Genomic DNA, 22,993 nt, shown 5'->3' on the forward strand with positions numbered 1-22,993 from the left:
CATTTGTCTCAAGGTATTATTTTTTACTTTGCCTTTGATTTCTTTATTGACCCATTAGTTCAATAGCATGCTGTTTAATCTCCACATACTGCTGAATTTTCCAGTTTTCTTCTTGTATTTGATTTCTAGTTTTCATAACATTGTGGTTGGAGAAAATGATTGCTATTATTTCAGTCTTCTTAAATTTATTATTTTTTTGTGGCCTAATATGTGATCTATCCTGGAGAATGGTCACAAACACTTGAGAAGAATGTGTATTCTGCTTTTGGATGGGATATTCTGTATAAATCTACCAAGTCCATCTGGTCTGATGTGTCATTTAAGGCTGATGTTTCTTTGTTGATTTTTCTGTCTGGGTGATCTATTTATTGATGTAAATGGTTCTTACTTACATGATGATTAAGGTTCTCTTCTATTGTATTGCTGTTAATTTCTTCTTTTAGGTCTGGTAATATTTGATCTGGCAATATTTATATATTTAGGTGCTGCTATGTTGGGTACATAAATATTTACAAATTTTATGTCATCTTTTTTGATTGACGCTTTTATCATTATATAATGCCCTTTGTCTTTTGTTATAGTCTTTGTTTTAAAGTTTAACAGTACCACTTTTCTTTTTCCATTTGCATGGAGTATCTTTTCTATTCCTTCACTTTTATTCTGTGTGTGTCCTTGGAGCTAAAGTGAATCTCTTTTAGGCAACATATAGTTGAGTCTTGTGTTTGTTTGTTTGTTTAATCCATTTAGCCACTCTTTGTCTTTTGTTTGGAGAATTTGGTCCATTTACACTGAAATTAATTATTGACAGGTATATTACTTATTGCCATTTGTTAAGTTTCCTATCTTTCTTGTAATTTCTTTCTGTTCCTTTCTTCTTTTCTTGCTGTCTTCCCTTGTGGTTTAATGCCTTTTTTTTTTTTTTTGATGTTGGATTTAGATTCCTTTCTCATTATCTTTTGCGTATCTATTATAGGTTTTTGGTTGTTGGTTGCTGTGAGGTTTATATATACATAACATTTCATATATAGCAGTCTGTTTTAAATAGATAGCAACTTTAATTTGAATGCATTTTAAAAGCTACATTCCCTCCCCCACACTGTATGTGTTAAAAGTTTTTTCTTTTTTTGTTTTTAAGAGAGAGAGGGGGAGAGGGGGAGAGAGAGAGTGAGTGTGAATGGAGGAGGGGCAGAGAGTGAGAATCCCAGACAGGCTTTACATTGTCAGCATGGAGTCAGGGCTCGAACCTATGAACAGAGAGATCATGACCTGAGCCAAAACCAAGTCAGGTTTCAGCTTAAGTTTCAGCTTAATCGACTGAGCCACTAGGCACCTCATTATGTTTTTAATATTATATTATACATTTTTAATTTTGTATATCCCTTAATTATAATTATAGTAAATTTTTCTACTTTTGTCCTTTAACATATAAACTGATTTTATAAGTGGTTAATTCACTACCTTTACTATATATTTCCTTTAACCCATTAGGTTTTTACTTTCATATGTTTTCTAGTTATTAGATATATGCTTTTTTTTTTTTTTTTTTTTTTACAGCCTAGAGAAATCCCTTTGAAATTTCTTGTAAGGCCAGTTTAGTGGTGATAAACTCCCTAAGCTTTTCTTTTCTGAAAAATATTTTATTTCTTTTTCAATTCTGAATGATAATTTTGCTGGGTAGATTTTTCTTGGCTGGAAGTTTTTTTCTTTTCAGCACTTTGAGTATATTATGATACTCCCTCTGGCCCTCAAAGTTTCTGCTGAAAAATCAGCTGATAGTCTTATGGGGCGGGGGGGTTCCCTTGTATGTAACTATTAGTTTTTTTCTTGCTGCTTTTAATATTCTCTATCTTTAGCTTTTGGTATTTTAATTATAATGGGTCTTGCTGTGGATCTCTCTGGATTCATCTTATTTGTAATTCTCTTTGCTTTCTGGACCTGTATGTCTGTTTCCTCAGGTTAGGGACGTTTTTAGCTATTGTTTCGTCAGTAAGTTTTCTACCTCTTTTTCTCTTTCTCTTCTCCTTCCAAGACCCCAATAATGTGAATGCTGTTATTCTTGATCTTGTCTCCTAGGTCACTTTAGCTATCTTCACTTAATTTTTGTTTCTTTTTTGATCTGATCTTTCTGGGTGAGTTCCATTGCTTTGTCTGCCAGCTCACTAATCCTTTTTCTGCTTCATTTAGTCTGCTATTGAATCCTGCAGTGACTTTTTCAATTCAGTTATTGTATTTTTCAGCTGTGTGACTTCTGTTTGTTACTTTCTTATATTTTCTGCCTCATTGTTGAAGTTCTCACTGTGCTCATCCATTCTTCTCTTGAATTCAGTGAACATCTTTGTGAATACTACTTTGAACTCTTTATCAGTTAAATTATTTAACTCTATTTCAGTAAGGTGTTTTCTAAGGTTTTGTCTTATTCTTTCATTTGGAACATATTCCTCTGTTTCCTCATTTTGCTTTACTCTCTGTGTTTGTTTCTAAATATTAAATGAAACAGCTGTCTCTTCCAGTCTTGATGGGAATGGCCTTCTGTAGATGAACCTTGTTGTTCAACCTTGCTTTAGCTCCTGGTTGTCTCTTGAACTTTTGTGATTGCCTAAGTAGACTGATTTATTCTTGTTAGGTCCCCAGTGTCGAAGGTGTTCCAAGACATATCAGTGTTACAAAGGGAGTGATCTCAGTTAAGAACTAGTTTCAGGTGGATTGAAAGCCAGATCCTCAGGCAGCAGTTTTTAAAGAATGCAAATATATACATTTCGGTGGGACCACAAGTGTAAACTCCGCTGTTAGACTTTGAGATTTGATGAAATCAATGTAACTCTGGGCATGAGTTACAAAAACCTGGGCTTCTTTCTGAGAGGTATCAGTGAGCTGTAACCAGGCCAAGGGAGGGCTCAAAGATGTAACTTCTTGCCTGTGGTTCCTGAGGGCACCTCTGTAATCTTTAGGTATGTGACTAACATGAAGCCTGTCCCTCAGGTTGAAGCTCCAGGACAAGCATATGGGCCTTTTGCAAAGCAGATGGGAGGAGTTTCAGTCTGCTGTCTGTTCAGTGCTATAGGTGTGGTAGCCTCCATAGAGCTAGTCCTGTGGGGCTTAGAAACAGAAGCCGCTCTGGCTACTAGGTTCAAGTGATCGAGGAGTGTCTGTTGTGTGGACTGTGCTTGGTGGCCAACTTGAGTGAGGCTGCAGGAGAGCACTGAGGGTGATGTCCATGGTTTTAGTGATGCAGGGGAAGAGTGCTGGGTGCAGAATATACCCATGGCTTTAGCAAGGTATGGGAGGAGCACTGGGGTGGGACATGCCCACAGATTTAGCAATGCAGGAAAAGAGTGCTAGAGGTGGGGCTCACCTGTGGATTTAGCAAGGAAAGAGTGCTGAGGGTAGGGCATGCCTATAACTTTTGCCACGTGGGGGAAAAGTATTGGAGGTGAGGCACCTGCACTTGTCACCAGCGCTAGCAATGTGGAAAGAAGGAGAGGGAAAATGTTGCTTACCAGCACTTCCATCTCCAAAGAAAGTCCCAACTTGCCCCTGCCCCTTCAGCAGACAGTTATATATTAGCAAATAAATCTTCACGTATGACCCAGTCATCTCTCAAACTGCTGTCTTTGTGCTGGGTCCTGGGAGGAGTGAGTCTATGCACAAGCTCCTGAAAAGGAATATCTCAAACCTCCACAGTCCCTTAGACCCCCTGGGTGTGTGCCCCATTGGTTTTCAAAGCCAGATGTTTTAGGGTCCTTGTCTTTCAAGTGCACGTTTTACAGTTTTGGGGTGTCCGGTGTGGGGCACAAACCCCTCCCTCCTCAGGGAGAGGTTTCAGTATTGTGAGATCCCTTTCTGTTGTGGGTCACTGCTGGGGTTTTGGGCAAGATTGAGTCTCTGCTTTTGTCACACATTTTGATGTGGCCCTTTTATTCCTTGTTGTGGAGGGAGCTATTCAGCTAGAATTCAGTGGGAATTTATTGTATGTAGTTTTAAAAATTTATATGTATCTGTAATTAGTAGTAGAGATGACTAGAGCTGATGTGAACTGGATGCAACTGTGGACAAATGTGCCACTCTTCCACTTTATTTCACTTCGTTAATGCAGAGAGATATACTGTAGTAAGTCTCCAAGCAGTAACCCAGATGGACTTTCAAATCCACTTTCTTTTTCACTCTGTTTTACTGATTATTTCCACTTTCAATGTTGCAGTGGGGTCAGATGAACTGGATAGCTACATGTATCAGACAGTGGGTCATCATGCCGTCGATCTGTATGCAGAAGCGATGGCTCTTCCCCTCTACCGCCGTACCATAAGAGGAAGGAGTGTGGATACGGGACGAGTGTATACCGAATGTGAAGGTGATGAGGTTGAAGATCTCTATGAGCTTTTGAAACTTGTTAAGGTATGCACAGGAACCAATTACATTAACTGAATAATGTAGTAATAATTAACAACTGTTAGTAACCCAGCTATTCTTTGACAAGATAGTCTTTTTGGGTAGAAAAGAAAACTTACTATGCCTTTATTTTAAATACTATTTAAAAATAAAACTTTTGGTATAGTTTGGCATTCATGGTTGTCAAGTGTCTTTAATTAAGTTTTTCCTTAGGATTTTGGAGCTGATGACCTTTTAATCTTTTTTTTTTTCTTTTTTTTTTTTTTTTTTTAACAAATACTTATTGAATGCTACTATGTGCACGGTATATAGTTCTAGGCACTGGGGATAGTGCAATGAAGAGATCAGACAAAGCCCTGTTCTGTTGGAGCTTACTCTGCAGTGGGACCAGACAGATAATAAACAAACAAGCAAATCATATGCTTGGTGCTGAAGAGTACTATGAAGACGAAGGAAACAGAGTGGTAAGGAGTGATGAGGGGGTGCTCAAGCAAGACCTTTCTAGTATGGTGAAATTTAAATAGACCTAAAAGACTGAACCTTGCTTAAATCTAGTAAGAGAGATACAAATTAAATTCTTAAGTCCCTGTATATAAGAGTTTGGCAGCCATTTTGCATTCACTGTTAATTTTTCTAAATAGGAAATTTAGGAGAGAAAACGTGGGCCTTATAAATGTAGTAGAAACTTATTCAGTAAGTGTTAATTAATGGAGATTATTTTATACTAAGCCATTATCTTTTCATTCACATTGATAGTTAACTATTTGAATACATTCTGTATTCTTAATATGAATTTTTTTAATCAGCTGTAGTCCATTCATACAAGGCATATCTAATGAAATAGAGTGTAAGCTGATATTTCCTGCTTGTCTTAGCGTATTGTCACAAAAGGAAGGAAGATTTCTGTCCCTTCTATCAAGAAACATGGCATTTCATTTTCTCATTTTTCACAGAACGTTCAGCTTCTGAGAAGTTATATTATGAACCAGTATCATGAAAATTTGCTGCTTCAGTGTTATATTTTAAATTTGATGCTGATCAAAGCTTAATATCAATTAAGGGTTTTGATTCAGAAAAAATACATGAAGCACTTAAATTCTTTTAAAGTTTGCTTGAATTAAGTATTTCTTATTTTGTATGTCAGATATTTTCGTTTGTATTTACCTTTAGAAAAGAAACTGATAAGGAAAACACTTGGAATAATGCCGTAATTTATTGTTTAGTTACGGATAGCGTAAGAAGTAGATATTTTTCAAAGGAAATTACAAGGACCTCATTTCTTTCCTCTGGGAAGATAAATACTAATAACAACTATTTTGATTATCAAACAAGGGGGAAAGACATAAAAGTTCCACTTTTAATTGTCTTTCTGTACAAATAAGATCTTGAAACTGCTCACTTTCAAGTGTGAAATATTGAGTGCAAATTCTGCATTTTTAAAATTTCTTTTTTAAGGTACAGAGAAATTGGGTATTAAGTTTTTAGCATAAACAAGTTTTACAGAATGGTGGGACTCACACCAGAAGTAATTGGATTGCCTAAAAATCACTAATAACTGATAACTTTGGGGAAGCTGTGTGATAATAACAGCCTTCCAAGAAAGGGAAAGATAATAAATTACTGATCAATTTAATTAAAAATGGGCAGATTAGTAGTAATTAAGAAGAAATTTCCCTTTTGATCCATGCTGTCTTTGGAGAAATGGATGCTTTGCCATTATCTTTATAGTAACCGTCAGTTATGACATAAATTAATGCTAATGTTAAATCTTGACAACTGCTTTGGAAGTTCGTACATGATAATTATAACTATAGTTGAAAGAGATGTTATCAAGTTGTCGGGGACGAAATAGTTCCTTCTCTTTCTGTATAGAAATATTAATTTTACTATAGGATATTTTAAGGACATAAATATTAGAAATATATTGCTTTTATGGAAGAGATTGTATAGCTAGGCTTTTATAGTTAAATCCATTTGTGAAACACTGGTGTAAAAATTCCAATAGAGGTCTTACATATTCTAATGAATAATTGAGTAATTATGGGAAAAAAACGGATCTAGAAGAGCTATAATTCTTCAGGTTAGTGTTCACTCATTCTAAGAAAAAGATGGAATTGCATTTCTTAATCCTTTGAATATTAATGGAGCATTGGAAGCATTTAGATTCATTTTCATTTTAAGCATTTATTTATAACAGGTTGCAGTTTTGTGACTTTCCCATGTAAGTCAATCTTTTGTTTTGTAGCTCTTTTTTTACCTCAAAATATTAGAGCTAATTTTTGAGTAGGAGTTGTTTCTTTTTGCAAAGTGCTTAACTAATTGCTGAAAAGAAGTAGCAACGACTTGGGAGAAATGACAGAGTAAGTTTCCTACTTTGTAGAAGTTATGAAAACCAATTTAAATGTAATAAGCTTTTATATCTCATAGATTACTGGGTGATTATGACAGGTAGATACATATGTATATCTCAAGCTGTTTACAAGATAACCTGATTTTCACATAACTAGCCTTTTTTTTATTCTTTAGAATTTCGTTAGTATTAAAACGTCACCTTGGTTTTCACCTGGATTAATTTGGTATATATATTTTTTGGTATATATATATTTTTGGTATATATATTAATTTGGTATATAGATAACCTATATTATTTCCTGGAAATATAGTGATTTTTAAATTTTGTGGGTTTTCTTTGTAAGTCACGTAAGAAATGTAATAGGGGCGCCTAGGTGGCTCAGCCGGTTGAGCGTCCGACTTCGGCTCAGGTCATGATCTCACACTCCATGAGTTTGAGCCCACGGCCAGCTCTGTGCCAACCGCTCAGAGCCTGGAGCCTGTTTTGGATTCTGTGTCTCCCTTTCTCTCTCTGACCCTCCCCTGTTCATGCTCTGTCTCTGTCTCAAAAAAATAAATAAACGTTAACAAAATTAAAAAAAAAAAGAAATGTAATAGTTACTGAAGGATATGTGTAAACACCATATCCCTATAAAGAGTATATTTAAGGATTAACTTATTCTTTCTCTCTCTAGTGGTTTGGAGCCACTTCTTACTGTTTCTGATGTCTTCCTTTGTCTTGGCTATTCCTTCTTTTTAGTCCATCTTTAAGAAACTTCCATAAGGGAGGTACTTTCAAATCCATACATTTTGAAAATGTTCCTATTCTGTCCTCACATTTGATGGATACATTGGATGAATTTAAAATTTTAGACTGAAAAGTAATTTTTCCTCAAACCATTCAAGGCATTGCTCCATGGTTCACTAGCATTTTGCTGATGAAAAATTTGATGCTGATGTGATTTTTGTTCTTTTTAGCTGACTTATTTTTCCTCTCTGTTAACTTTTATGATTGTGTCTTTATAGTTGGTGTACTGAAATGTCACAACAATGCATTGGATATTGAAGGTTGCTTTTCCTGCATCCGTTCTGCAGCTTCCTATTGAGTAGCAGCATATCTCTGTCCTCTTTCTCTTAATGATGGTTCAGGGATGGTATTAATCCAGGTGAAAGCCAGTCACAACATGGCATTCTCCTGACTATAGTGATTGCATCAGGGATGGTTTTGTTAACTTATGTGTACCCAATAGAATGAATGAAGCCTAGGATGATGGATGGTTGGCAGGAGATAAACACTTTCTCCAGTAGAGAAGGGTGTGTGGATGTAAGACCTAGAGTTGCTATGGCTTTTTGTTTTGTATGGAAAAAACATACAAATGTCAGATCTGACACACACACAAAAATAGCAGAGCCAACGGAAGTGTAGCTTGAGGATGGCTCTGAGAAATCCTCTTCCTTTGTTTGATAATTGGCTCCCTTGGTTTTCTCTATTCCCTTTTTGTGGTATTCTCGCTGATCGGACGTTAGACCTCCTAGTTTGAATCTTCGTATCTCTTGTCTTTTCTCACATTACTTTGTATCTTTCTATCTTTTTGTTGTACGTGATGTGAGATTTCCTTTTTAAATGCCCTCCTTTCTTAACAGTTGTATTTTTGGTGATCAATAACTTCACTTGTTGGTTGTTTCTTTTTTATAACAATTTATTTCTCCTTCTATAGATGTAACATTCTTATATCCCTCTTAAAATACAAACTAGTGATTTTAAGCATTGTTTCCTAAAATATTAATGTTTCCTTTAAGGTCTTTTTTCTATTTCCTTCTCTTTCATGTTGTAGTCTTTTCTTAAATGTCTTGGTTGCTTATTCATATCTGAGAATTAGGCAGGAGCAAAGCTGACTGTGAACATTTTTGACTTTAGAGTTTTTCCAGCCCCATATCTCATACTTGTTATACCTGGAGTTCAGGATAATGTAGCCTAATTTGTTCTCTTCCTTGGTTTTCTTCTCTGCTACGCAAATAGTAGGTTACAGCTTCTGCTGCTGACGTATCAGCCGTTGTTCCATCTTCATCTGTTGACTCAGGAAATGTACTGAAATCCTTTGATGTCTACCCCTGCCTGCCCCACATTTTGTTTTCTAGATGTTATATCTTTGTTGTCATTTTAATGGACTCTCTTTAGCCAGAAATCTGTGTTAATTTTTTTTCTAATGGGATTCATTTAATATTCTTCCTTAAGCTGCATATTCAGTCTTCCTCTTCTAATCCTTGCTACTTTTCTTCTCTCATATTTGTTTTCTCAGTTTATCGTGGTGTTGATGACCTTAAGTTCCTTAATGGAAACTTGTATTATAATTTGAATATAATAATAAATGAATAACTTCCATTTGTTTTTTAAACCAAATATTTACTGTTGATAAAGGTTTGTAAATAAGTGGCTGATTTTTTAAACTAGATTTTAACTTTATATTTTTAGAAACATCAATTGCCACTTTACTCTTTGTGTTGGTTAGATTTATTTTGATTATAAGTCATATTCAAACTGTTTTAAAGAAAAAGAATTTTGGGTTTTTTTTACGTATTATATATTCTTGGGGCGCCTGGGTGGCGCAGTCGGTTAAGTGTCCAACTTCAGCCAGGTCACAATCTCGCGGTCCGGGAGTTCGAGCCCCGCGTCGGGCTCTGGGCTGATGGCTCGGAGCCTGGAGCCTGTTTCCGATTCTGTGTCTCCCTCTCTCTCTGCCCCTCTCCCATTCATGCTCTGTCTCTCTCTGTCCCAAAAATAAATAAACATTGAAAAAAAAAATTTATATATTCTTTTCCTTGTTAATTTTTAAAAATTTTTATTTCAGTATAGTTAACTTATAGTGTTGTATTAGTTTTAGGTGTACAGTATAGTGATTCAACAATTCTATACATTGCTCAGTGCTCACCACAATGTGTACTTTTAATTCTCTTCTGTTTTACCCATCCCTCCCCCCCCCCCCCCACTTCCCCTCTGGTAATCACGTTTGTTTTCTGTAGTTGAGAAAACTACAGAAGTTTTATTGTTTTATTGTTTGTCTCTTTTGTGCTTTGCTCATTTGTTTTGGTTTCTTAAATTCCAGATATGAGTGAAACCGTATGGTATTTGTCTTTCTCTGACTTATTTCACTTAGCATTATCCTCTCTAGATCCACCATGTTATTGCAAGTGGCAAGATTTCATTCTTTTTTATGGCTGAATAATATTCCATTATTTATATATAACCTATAGTATATACATATAATTATTAATATATAATAATATATATAAACTATAATCACATTTATATGTGTGTGTGTATATATATATATGTATATATATATATATATATATCACATCTTCTTTATCCATTCATCTATTGATGGACAGTTGAGCTGCTTCCCTAATTTGACTATTGTAAATAATGCTACAATAAACATAGGGGTGCAATACATCTTTTTGAATTAGTGTTTTTGTATTCTCTGTGTAAATACCCTCTAGTGGGATTACTTGATCATATGGTAGTTCTATTTTTAACTTTTTGAGGGACGCCCATACTGTGTTCCACAGTGGCTGTACCAGTGTGCACTTCCACCAACAATGCATGAGAGTTCCTTTAAGAAAAAGAGAATTTATTGACAATAACCTAAAGATAAGTTTGGCTTCAAGTAGACTAAGTACAAGACACAAATTATGTAATCAATATCTTTTCCCCCCTGTTTCCATCTCTTGCCTCTATTTTCTATTGATTCCATTCTTTGACTAGACTCTTATATTCAGAAAATGGCTCCTGGTTACATTTTTTCTGGTTCAAATCTAGTAGGAAAAGCTTCAGTCTTTTTAAATAACTCAAAGGAAAATGTAGGTATCCAGTTATATTTCATTGCCACTCAGTGGCCTGACTTGTATCATCTATGAACCAGTCATTGTTGATGATTTTATTTGACTGGATAGGTCTAGATCATATGCCACTCCTAGAGCAACAGATAGAGTCATGATTACTAGAACCACATTTTACTATGGTTCTGTGGGAAGAACAGAACCCATTGGGGGGAAAAGTGGATCTCCAAATACAAAGCAAGCTGTTGCTGGTAGAAGTGTGAACTGTGTCAGGGAGGTAAAAAGCAGCAGGTTTCCTGAAAATAAATAGGTTTCAATTGCTTACAAACTTAGGAACCATCCTAAATGGCTCTTCTTTCAGTATGTCCCTCCCTCCTCTCCTCCATCTCTTCTTCCCTCCCTCCTTCTGTCTTATCCTTTTTCAAACCTAGTTGACCATTGGAACCACAACAGTGAGTCTATACTCTGGGACTTGCATTCAATTCTCATGATATCTCCACTTGAATATTCTATAGGCACGATAAATTCAACAAGTTCAAAATTTTATTCATTCTCTTCCTGCACAAACTTGCTCCATTTCCTATATTTCTCTCTTAGTTAAAATCATCATCATCTACCCCCATCACCTAAGTCTAACCTGGGACCCACAACTAGATTTCCATTTTCTTTCAGTTCGCTCCCACGCCAACCACCACTATTAGATCTCTCGGAACCTGCTATTACTTCTGTGACTTCTGATATCTGACCCTGTGATTTCATTCTCACTATTACTGAGTTTTCACCTGTACTCTGTGAGAGTCTCCTAACTCGTCAGCTTGTCTTCAATATCACCTTGTGTACCATTCAACCCTTCTACTCTATTGTCCTTGGCTGTTCTGCATAAATACTTAAATAACCCACTACTAAGGCAAACTACAAGCACATTACCTTGTCAGAAAAGACTCTTTTAAGAAGAGATCCTTGCCTTCCCTTCCATTCCTACCTGTCTGATCCTGTCATTTCCATACAAGTTTCTGGGTTCAAGTTATAATGAACTAATAGGTTTTAGGAGATTGCTTTTTATATCTGAATCTTTGCCTGTACTTTTCCATATCCTTATCTCTGTTCTAAAGAACTTCTCACTTCATACACTTCTATGAAATGGGCTCTAATTTATCTGCTTCCTGTATTTTCCTTCTCTGTTTGTCTATACCTCTACTGTTTTCCTCAGGACATTAGTAGGATTATTTATGTGACTGTCTCTTGCTAGATTGTGAGACCCTCAAAGACATACTTGGTACTCTTCATTTTTACATATCTAGTGTACAGCAGTATTTCTGGCATATGGATGCCTTTTAAAGGATGACTGAACAAATTAGTCCAAAGCTTAACAAATTATATTTTGTATCACAATGTATCTAATTCAGGGGAGCCACAACATTGTTATAAAATAGGATGTAATGCCATTGGTAAATTCATTTTGTTTTTGTTTTTCCACTTAGAAGCTTAAATGGAATAGGCATAATTGTGAAACTTTTCAAAATAAGATATCCTATCAGATTTGGCACTATAACCCACTAAGTATACCAAGAATAATTTCCAGCTGCAGAGTACTTTATAAAAATGCTGAGCAGACACTTTTTCAAATTATTTTTGGTGTCTGCATGTTAGAAAACATGCTTATGGTGGAAAATTGTTCTGTGGATCTTTTTTCACTCTGAATATTAGGGAAAAAAAACCCTTGGTGGTTGGGTGGCTTAAGGCAAATCCAAAAGGTTTGTAGTGGGAGGAACATATAAGAGGCCCTTAAGATTTGCAGGGAGGACCCAGACATAATGCTAATTAAACAGGCACATAGCCCTGTACAGATTGCTCCTGGCTCTTCAGCATTGCACAGCTTGCCTCAAGCCCTGTCAGTTCCCAAGATTTTGGACATTAAACCTGGTCCCTTGGCACAAGAAATGCTTTGCTAGTATTGATTCTGGACCCTAAACAGAAGAGTTGGAATCAGCACAGACAAGTGTCATTTTGACTCCCAGGTGCGACTTCATTGAGGCTGTGTTATTGCTGGCCCTTCAGACAGTAAAGTCAAGCATGCATGAGAAAGCACATGATGGAAGATCTGTCTGGAAGTAAAATGTTGGATTATACTTGTCAATTATTACAGTTTGTAAACTTATCGCAGGTCTAGAGTCTTCATCTGTAGATTCCCCCTAAAGCTTAGAAAATGTGACTCCCTCATTTTAGCAAAATGATTATTCTGTCTCCTAACCTTGAACTTTCTCCTCTTGGTATCACTGATTGTGTGTGTATATTAAACATGCACATATATACTCTTTCAATTTATTTTTTACCTGGTTCAGTGCCTCTCTATAAATTTATTAATTGACTTTCCTTATGTTCCTTTCTTCTGCAAAATATAGATTTCTATCTTAACTCTATGTATTTTAAAGTGTGTTGGGTATGTCTGACTTATCTTTCAAGTCTCTGGTGTCTGGGTCCTATTGAATTTTTCGTCTTTTTTCCTGTCTATGCTACCATTTATTTTTTAAGAAACCTTTTGTAGACATCTGCTTAGGAATTGTGTTGTCTAAGACACTAGATGTATGTTTCTGTCCTACAGTCCTTTACTTCAATTCTAGACCTGTATTTTACCTTGTCTTTGTTATATTCTCTATTAAATGACTAAGAACATATTACTAAAATTTACAAGTATAAATTACTTTATTCATTTATTGTTATCCTTCCATTTTTTCGTAGCACAGGACTTTATTGGTAGTGACACATGTTATGATAGATCTTAAACTGATCTTTTTACACTGACTTTCCCTTTTAAATTGGGAACTTGTTCATCCAGATAATTTGTGGTGCTTATATCATAAAATAGCCATAAAAAGCAAAGATGATGTCAATAAATAGAGTTTTTAAATTATTAGTATTGGTAAGAGATGATTCAGTAGAGACTTGTTCTGTGACATGCTGATGTGAGAAAAAAATTGAGTGAATAAAAAGGATGAATTAATCAACCTTGACTTTTCCTGTTATCTTTAACCTGATACTACTGCAGTTTATAGACTCCTCTATGTTTTTCTTTCTGCAAACATTAATTGGATGCTTATAATATACCAGTAGTGTAAAGAGATGTTCAAGACAGTCTCAGCCTTCAGAGAACCTGGAGAGACAAGGTACAGTTGCCATTGGAGTATGCAATTAAAGTGCTATGGGAATTGAGAGGAGAAAAAAAATCTCATGTAGGAGCATCAAGAGGGTCTTATGGGGGAAATTACATTTGATATCCTTGTACGTTGTTTGGGTTTTGACAAAGGCAGGCATGAGCAAATGTCTAAGAGAAAGTTGCAAATTAGGGGCAGAGCTTATCCAAACTCACAGAAGCAGGAAATCATGAGATACATGAGGGAAGTAGCAAGAAGTTCAATTTGGCTAGAGCTCGGAGTTTAAGGAGTAGTGGAAAATAAGTCTACAAAGGTTGATTGAAATAAAAAAGGAGTGTCTTAAATTTTAGGCAGGATTGTGTAGGCAGCCCCTAAGTTGGTATTTTCCAACTGAGTTTAATGTGTCGCAACCTTTTTTTCTTTAAATGAAAGAGACTAGAATAAAATAGAAAATATCAAAATGCATTGTACATAGTAAGGTTAATTATATTTTGTGAAATGTGCATTCACATATGTGAATATAAATGAGTGTTATGTGAGTATAAATGTATGTTATGTATATTCTACACTGTTAAACAAATTGTTGTGGTTAAACAAATTTGAAAGCCACTACCCTGAAGGATTTTGCAAATGGAATGACATAGAATTGTACAGTTGAAGGGAACTTCAAGGACATTAAGTTGAACCACTATAATGATGCGAGAAATGGATTAGAGAAGTGGAATTCTGGAGATGAGGAGCTCAAACTGAAAACTGAGATACTGGGCTAGATGAAAGTTTCTGAGGACCTGAACTGGGGGAATGGCAGTGTGAAAGGGGAAGAACGGACACTGTAGGTGGATTGATAGGGCTTGACGGTGGCTTAAATAAAAACATGTTTAAATAAAAAGTGACAAGGAGTCTACATGAAGTACTTCATAAACTAACAGTTCCGTGTCTAATTAATTCAGCTTTCACTGGGCAGTGTTTCTAAGCAAAGTGAATTACAATAGCTATGTATTACAAATATTGTGACACTAAATTTTACAGCACCCTGTCTTTGTCATCTGTTTAATCTGGTGTAGGATGGTATAGGAGATGCTTCATTCAAGCTGGCTTCATTTAATCAAGATTAACTTTTTTTTTTTTTTTTTTTTATAAATCGAGATTAACTCTTAATAAATCTTAGTCTTACTACAGGTGTTGGTGAGGATGTGGAGAAAAAGGAACTCTCTTGCACTGTTCTTAGGAACAGCCAAGAACACTCTGGAAAGCAGTGTGAAGGTTCCTGAAAAAGTTAAAATAGAAATACCATATGATCCAGCAATTGCACTACTGGGTATTTACCCAAAGAATACAAATACACAAACTCAAAAGGATACATGCATCACTGTGTTTATAGCAACATTATTTACAATAGCCAAGTTGTGGAAGCAACCCAGTTATCTGCTGATTGATGAATGGATAAAGAAGAGGTGGTATATACAATGGCATGTTATTCAGCCATAAAAAAGAATGAAATCTTGCCATTTGCAACAACATGAGTGGACCTAGAAAGTTTAATGCTAAGTGAAATAAGCCAGTCAGAGAAAGACAAATACCGTATGATTTCACTAATATGTGAAATTTAAGAAACAAAACAAATGAGCAAAGAGAAAAAGAGAGAGAGAGAGGGACAAACCAAGAGACTCTTAACCATAGAGAACAAACTGATGGTTACCAGAGGGGATGTGGGGGATGGGTAAAATAGGTGATGGAGATTGAGGAGTGCACTTGTGATGAGCACTGACTGATTAAAATAAAAACTTAAATAAATAAATACATAAATGTTAGTCTCAATGGTGCTTTTAACTGAATGTTTAACATTTTTTTCATATTGTTATATGTGGTACATACCAACTAAAAAATTTGTTTCCCTATTTCTTAACTCTAAATAAAATCACCTAGTGTGAATTCCCAGAAGGAAGCAAAAAGTACTATACTAATGAGCTTAACATAATAATCTGTGTAAGTGGGATTTAATTTTATAGTAATTGAATTAAAAACTTATTGGGGCGCCTGGGTGGCACAGTCGGTTAAGCGTCCGACTTCAGCCAGGTCACGATCTCGCGGTCCGGGAGTTCGAGCCCCGCATCAGGCTCTGGGCTGATGGCTCAGAGCCTGGAGCCTGTTTCCGATTCTGTGTCTCCCTCTCTCTCTGCCCCTCCCCCGTTCATGCTCTGTCTCTCTCTGTCCCAAAAATAAATAAACGTTGAAAAAAAAAATTAAAAAAAAAAACTTATTTACTGGTGATCATGTAAAATATTGTCTTTTCTTCAGCTTTATTCATATAGTTGACATAACATTGTATAAGTTTGAGGTGTACAATGTTTTCGTGTGATACATTTATATATTGCAAAATGATATCACCCTAGCATTAGCTAACACATCCATTCCATCACTTATTTACCGTATTTTGTTTTTTTTTTTTGCAGTGAGAATATTTAAGATCTATTTTTTTAGCAACTTTCAAGTGTAATACAGTATTATTAACTATAATCGCTATGCTGTACCTTAGACCCCCAGAATTTATTCATCTTATAACTGGAAATTTGTACCCTTTGGTCAACATCTTCCCATAGCCCACCCCAGCCCTTGGTGACCACAATTCTACTCCCCATTTCTCTGGGTCTGGAGGTTTTTAGATTCCACATGTGTCTGTCTCTGGCTTATTTCGCTTAGTATATAATGAGATATATGTGTACTACATGTCTTCATCCATTTATCTGTTGATGGGTTGGATTGTTTCCATATCTTGGCTGTTGTGAATAATGCAGCAGTGGACACTGGGGGTGCAGGTTATCTCTTTGAGATCCTGTTTTCATTTCCTTTGAATATATACTCAGAAGTGGGATTGCTGGGTCATAAGGTAGTTCTATTTTCTTTTTCTTTTTCTTTTTTTTTTTTTTTTGAAGAACCTCCATACTGTTTTCCATAGCAGCGGTATCAATTTACATTCCTACCAACAGTGCCCAAGTATTCCCTTTTCTCCACACCCTCACCAGCACTTGTTATCTGTTACCTTTTTGATAACAGCCTTTTTAACAGATGTGAGTGGTATCTCATTGTGGGTTTTGATTTGCATTGCTCTGATGGTTAATGATGTTGTGCACCTTTTCTTGTACTGTTGGCCATTTGGATGTCTTCTTTGGAAAGATACCTATTCAGTTCCACTGCAGATTTTTAAATTGGATTATTTGTGGGGCTTTTGTTATTGTTGCTGTTTTTTGTTTGTTTGTTTGTTTGTTTGCTGTTGAATTGTAGAAATTCTTTATGTATTTTGAGTATTAACCTTTTATCAGATACATGATTTTGCAAATATCTTATTCTGTAGGTTGTCTTTTCCTTTTGTTGATTGTTCCTCTAACTATGCAGAAGCTTTTTAGCTTGATTTAGTCCCACTTACTTACAAAATACAAAGTCTTAATAGATTCTGTAGGCTTTTCGGCATCATGTTAGATTGAACCTGGCTTCAGACCTGTAAATTAATTGACACCTTAGATATTTCACTTATGGTTTTCCTCCAGTCTCTCCTTTTATAATTTATCCTACAAACTCCTGCCGGGTTAGTCTTTCTAAAGTGTAGATCCAATCACATTCCTCTCTTCATCAAAAATACTTGTTGCTCACCATTGATCTGTCAGGTGCTCTGCAATATGGCTTAAGCTTATCTTTCATCATTTCCCAGTATTCCCCCACATGGAACCTATGTTCCATCTAAACTAGTCTATGTCAGAACTCATTTTAACCCACATAGGCCATGTCTTTCGTGTACAGTGCTGTGCTATAGTCATAAATAATCCTTCCTCTCCAGTTGCTTCTTTCACATGGCATCTCCTTTTGATATCTTCCTTCAAATGCTCTCACTGAATATAATATCTTTCTCTCTGGAACCTGCACATAATATTGTATTTCTCTTATAGTACTTTATCTTGATATTCAGAGCTACTAGGTTTTGTTTTGTTTTGTTTTGTTTTGTTTTTTATCTTGTGGGTTTTTGTTTAAAGATGCTAAGTACCTTGAGGAGCCGGGCATTGTATTCCTTTTTTTTTTTTTTTTTTTTTTTTTAATATGGGATTTTTATACAACTCTTGAACTATATAGACATTGTGTTCAACTGTACTCCTCTGGAATTCATTTATTGCATCTGTAAACTACGAATATATCTTTCTGTTTCTGTTTTTTTATTTATCTGTTTTGAGAATAAAGGTGAAATATACGAGAGCCTCTTTAGGTTTCTGGGAAGAAAGATGCTGTATAAATTAGTCTTCTTTTGTTTTTTTGTTGTTGTTTTTCTTAGCCTGCCGACTTCATGTTAGTGCCAGGTTTTCTTTCTACTTTATTCCTTTGCTTCCAAAATAATCCAGTAAAGCTAAATAAAGTCAGTTTTTTTTTTCATTGCAAAGTTCCATTAGTATATTAATATTAAGCAGTAGCTATAAGTTGGCATTGAGATGAGTGTAATTCCTCTTGACTTTATTAGTAAGTTAATACAGAGAAGAAAAAGAATGGTAATTGTTCAAATTGTGAAAGAGGTTTTAATATGGGGAAATTTGTATTTTATATTAGATTGAATTTATCTTTCTACATTGTTGCCTATAATTTTTGGCCCTCCTGAGACTTTTTTATAGACTTTTTCATTCAGATAATTGAACCTATTCTAAGGGACATGTGGAATTAATGTTTTCTAGCTAGTTACCTACATGAATAAACTGATGCATGGGTCATTCAAAAGAAGATAAAGAAGTGAACCTGAATATGACAAAACTTGTTATCTACAGATGCTTTCTTTCCATCAAAACTTATTTTGGCATGTTCTTTTCAGATTTAACTCTATGGTTATCTTTAAAATCTAAGCAGTGTTTTCTCTACTAACTCATTTGTAAAAAGCCTCAAGCAAGGACTTCCATTTGAAAGTTACATGAGCTGACTTTAGAGAATTTAGATTTTTGAAAGAGCATATGAAAAAATAAGATATTTTTAAAAATGGCTCTTAAATGTCCAGTGGCAATAGAAAAGGGCTATTATATACACTCCTGTTTGTGAAAGCTGTTACCTCTCAATGCCAATGGAATTACATCACAGTTACTCATAACATCTCCAGTGCTGGATCATGTGATTATTTTGTGTACTTGCACACATTGAGTGCTCAATGAGCAGTTGTTAAATTAAACTTAGTGAACAAAGTTAAGCGCATCTAACCCTGATAAAGTTCATTGCTCCTTGTAGATTTTTATGAAAATACGTTGACAAATAGGGGTGCCTGTGTGGCTTAGTCGGTTAAGCATCCGCTCTTGATCTCTGCTCAGGTCATGATCTCTCGGTTTGTGGCTCTGCATCAGGCTCTGCACTAACAGCGTGGAACCTGCTTATGATTTTCTCTCTCCTTCTCTCTCTGCCCCTCCCCTGCTCACTCTCTCTCTCTCTCAAAATAAATAAAAAAAATTTTTTTTAATACATTGACAGATCAGAAAAGGCAGAAATTATTTACCAGACATTTGTTTCCCTTCCTTTACAGAATTCTTTTTTACCTACTATATGATTGGTTTCAGAGCCATTGAAATGGCTCAAGGTCTATTTTAAGACCAGTTCCCTTATGGGTTCTTTCCTACATAGTAATTTTGCTGGCAAGTGGGGAAGGCAGAGAGAATCATTATTTAGTAAATAATCCATGGTCTCCCTTTTGAGCTTTTCACAATTTAGCTCCGTTAATAATTTTTACTTGTCTCATAGTCATTTTTGTGGCTTACTTAACCCTCACCGAAGTTCTACTGATTTTGAGTGGTCATATAACCTGAACTTGGTCATAGAAAACTAATAAAAATCAATCCAGTGGAATTCAGTGCAGGTAATGTGATACTGTAAGACAAGATTTCTTAAACCAAGGGGGGAGAGGTGTTTTTGAACTCTGAAATTCTGTGCAAATTTTTTGTATATGTAAATTTTTCTGGGGAGAGATTTTTATCATAGTCTCACATTGGTCTCTTCAGAAGTTTAATAACTACTGCTTTTTAACAAATTTTTAATGTTTATTTATTTTTGAGAGACAGAGAGAGACAGAGAGTGAGCAGGGAAAGGCAGAGAGAGAGGGAGACACAGAATCCAAAGCAGGCTTCAGGCAGCACAGAACGTGCTAGAACTCACAAACTGTAAGATCATGACCTGAGCTGAAGTTGGATGCTTAACTGACTGAGCCACCCAGGTGCCCATGGTAAGTACTGTTTTCATCCTCAGTTTCAGAAAGCCTTATATCCTGGGGGGTATTTATGACTACTCAACTTGGAATCAGTTGTCTTTTGACTGTGTAGCACATACTGTGCTCAGTACTTGGAGGTCAGCGGGGCTCCCTGGGTCTTATGAAGAGTGAAGAGGGAGCACCTGCGAGCAGATGAGGATGACACGTATCTCTCGAGAACGACATTAAAATCTCAAAGAGAACAGAGTGCAAAGTGGCATCTTCAAATTTCAGGCAGGGAGTAATGGGGACCAGATGGGGCAGCAGACTTGTAGACCTATACGTGGTCTGGCTGGCTCATAATAGGCCCTTGGGTTTGATGTTGAAGGAGAGAAGGATAAGGATGTAAAAGATGATTTCCTCAAGTGTAGTTTTTATTTGTTGAATTTTTGTTGTGTTTAGTTTCTTTTGAGGGAAGTTATTATGTTATGCCTTGTTTTACATAATTATTTTCATATACAGTATATCTTGCTTATTAGTTTATACCTCGTGAAGGCAAGGACTATGTGTTTTTCAATTTTGGATACTCTGCAGTGCTCACCATGAGGCCTTGTCCAAGTGAGACGCTCAAAATTTTTGTTGTATATTTGCTCTAAGGATGCTGTTGAGGATTTTTACCATATCACACGTTTAACTTTATGGCACTCCAAGGGTAAAATATTTCTCCAGATTTGGTCTTTGTAATAGTCTTGCCTTAACTGTAACTGTTGGACAGTTTTTATTGTATGAACACTGTAAATCATGCAACTCATTCTAGTTTTCTTTTTATATTGATTATTAGAAAGCCTACACCCATGTGATTTTTTTTCAGTTATTTCTGCATTATAATTTAATTGATGTTGTTTATGTAGCACAATCTGCCAGACACTGTTACACGTTGTATACATTATATTCTAATTTATCTTTATCAACCCTGGTCTATTTTCTTTATTTTGCAGATAAGTAAACTGAGATACAGAGATTTTAAGTAACTTGTCCAAGGTGACACAGGTAGAAAGTAGTAGAATATGTACTTTTAATCGCTGTATTCTTCTGCCTCCCACCATTACATTGTGTTATCAAGAAGATACTACCATATAACAGTACATATATAGTGCATATATAAACAAATAAGGCATGTGTGAATTAACTGTGAGACAGAGGGGTGGGCATGTGGTTTGATAAGGTGAAGTGGGGTTATTGAGTCAAGGATCAAAGTGATCTCTCTGTGTTTGATCTCATTTCAGAGCTCTCAGAATTATTTTAAATCTTTGCTACTCAAAGTGTAGTCTAGGGGCTGGTGCTGTCCATGAAGTGATTGTTATTGGTTCAAGGTCAGCTATTTATAGAAATGGAAAATAAGCATTTGGAAACTTTTATACTTATTTGAGAGTATTTTTATATCTGTTGAATCTAATAACAAAAAAAAATTGGCTTCATATTTTATATGTTTGTAAAATTTCTCTTTTTTTATATTTTATTTTAATTGTGTTTTATAGATGTTTCTGTCTCCAAAGTTTTAGAAATTAAGAGAAAAATACCCTTGTCTTTAACACAGTTTGAGAAACACTGTTCTAGATAATACCTTTAAGCTATGGTTTGTTTGAAAAGGAAAAGACATGATCTATAGCTTGAAATTACATTCTAATCTAAGTCTGTTTCTGAAGATGAAGTAGGAATCAGTATATTTGGCTACTTTGTCAGTTCCTTGGTCCTGTGAGAAAAGGCCCTAAATGAATTGACTTGGAAGAGAGGGCATTTTTCATTTTTTTCTTATCCTTAGTACTTTTCTCAAGAATGACAACATTTTAATTTTTTTTAATGTTTATTTATTTTTGAGAGAGACAGAGACAGAATGCGAGTGGGTTAGGGGCAGAGAGAGAGGGAGACACAGAATCCAAAGCAGGCCCAGGCTCTGAGCTGTCAGCACAGAGCCCGACGTGGGGCTCGAACTCACGAGCTGTGAGATCATGACCTGAACTGAAGTCGGATGCTCAACCAAGTGAGCCATCCAGGCGCCCCAAGAATAACATTTTAATTAAGTCCTTGATCCAAGGTAATAATAGCATGAGGAACTTGTCTATCATCTGTAGTTACAGTTACCTTCCATGATTTATCAAAGTTGCTAATAAGGCAATTCATATTTTTTGTGTGTGTTCAAACTGTTCCCTGGAATAACAGAAAAATAAAAACAAATAAAAACAAGCAAACAAAAAAACAGAACATTGCTGTTAATTCCAGATTAATAGATTAGTATGATTTTTTCATTTATAGAAAATAAAAATCGCTTCAATGAGACAATATTTATACTAGTTCAGCTTTTAATTCTTTTTATTCTTTTTGGGCAGGATAGGAATCCTCCTATAATATAATATGTTGTAAAGGAGTCTCATATAAAGTTACCAACCTTAATTGAGTCTTTGAATGTGTATATAATTACAATATACCTTCAAAATAATCTCTTTTCCGTGATCCTCCAAGGTTGCATTTGAGAAGACTCTCTCACTGTTTTTTTTTTTGTTTTTTTTTTTTTTTTTTTGATGTTTAAAAAGTGGCCTCCAAATAGAGAAATGGGCTAAGGATATGAACAGGCAGTTCATAGAGAAAGAAATCCAAATGACCAAAAAATGTGCAATCTCACTTACTCAAAAATGCTGCTATTATTTTGGCAGGATTAAGAAATGATATTGGTTTTGAAGAAACAAGTGTCTTATGTGCTGCCAGCAGCCCTATAAATTGGTTCAGCCTTTCTGAGGTAATTTGGCAGATCTCATCAGACACAAAAAATAGATTCTCTTTACCAAACATTTCTACCTTGGGAAATTTATTCTGAAGAAATACAGATGTATTCAAAAATTAAGAAATGACTGGCAAACTGAATTATGGTATATATATATATATATATATATATATATATATATATATATATATAATGGAATATATGGCATCAAAAATGAAGTTGCAGAAATACATCTGTACATGTTATTAAGAGAAGCAAATAGATTACCAAATACCCTGTAAGGTATAATTACAGTTTTGTAAAACATATTTG

The 22,993-nt window shown here is 35.4% G+C and overlaps 1 protein-coding gene across 2 annotated transcripts in view; it reads left to right on the forward strand.

The window, feature by feature from the left end:
* The window catches only part of DPH6 (diphthamine biosynthesis 6), a 173,595-nt gene that overhangs the window by 14,161 nt on the left and 136,441 nt on the right, over positions 1–22,993 (forward strand). For both annotated transcript variants that reach the window (XM_045450107.1, XM_045450106.1), the window contains exon 3: positions 4,199–4,392. In XM_045450107.1, the coding sequence (XP_045306063.1) occupies positions 4,199–4,392 (194 nt within the window). The remainder of the gene's footprint in view (positions 1–4,198; positions 4,393–22,993) is intronic.

Source organism: Leopardus geoffroyi, chromosome B3 (genome assembly GCF_018350155.1).
Source record: "Leopardus geoffroyi isolate Oge1 chromosome B3, O.geoffroyi_Oge1_pat1.0, whole genome shotgun sequence".
In the NCBI taxonomy this organism is placed as follows: domain Eukaryota; kingdom Metazoa; phylum Chordata; class Mammalia; order Carnivora; family Felidae; genus Leopardus; species Leopardus geoffroyi.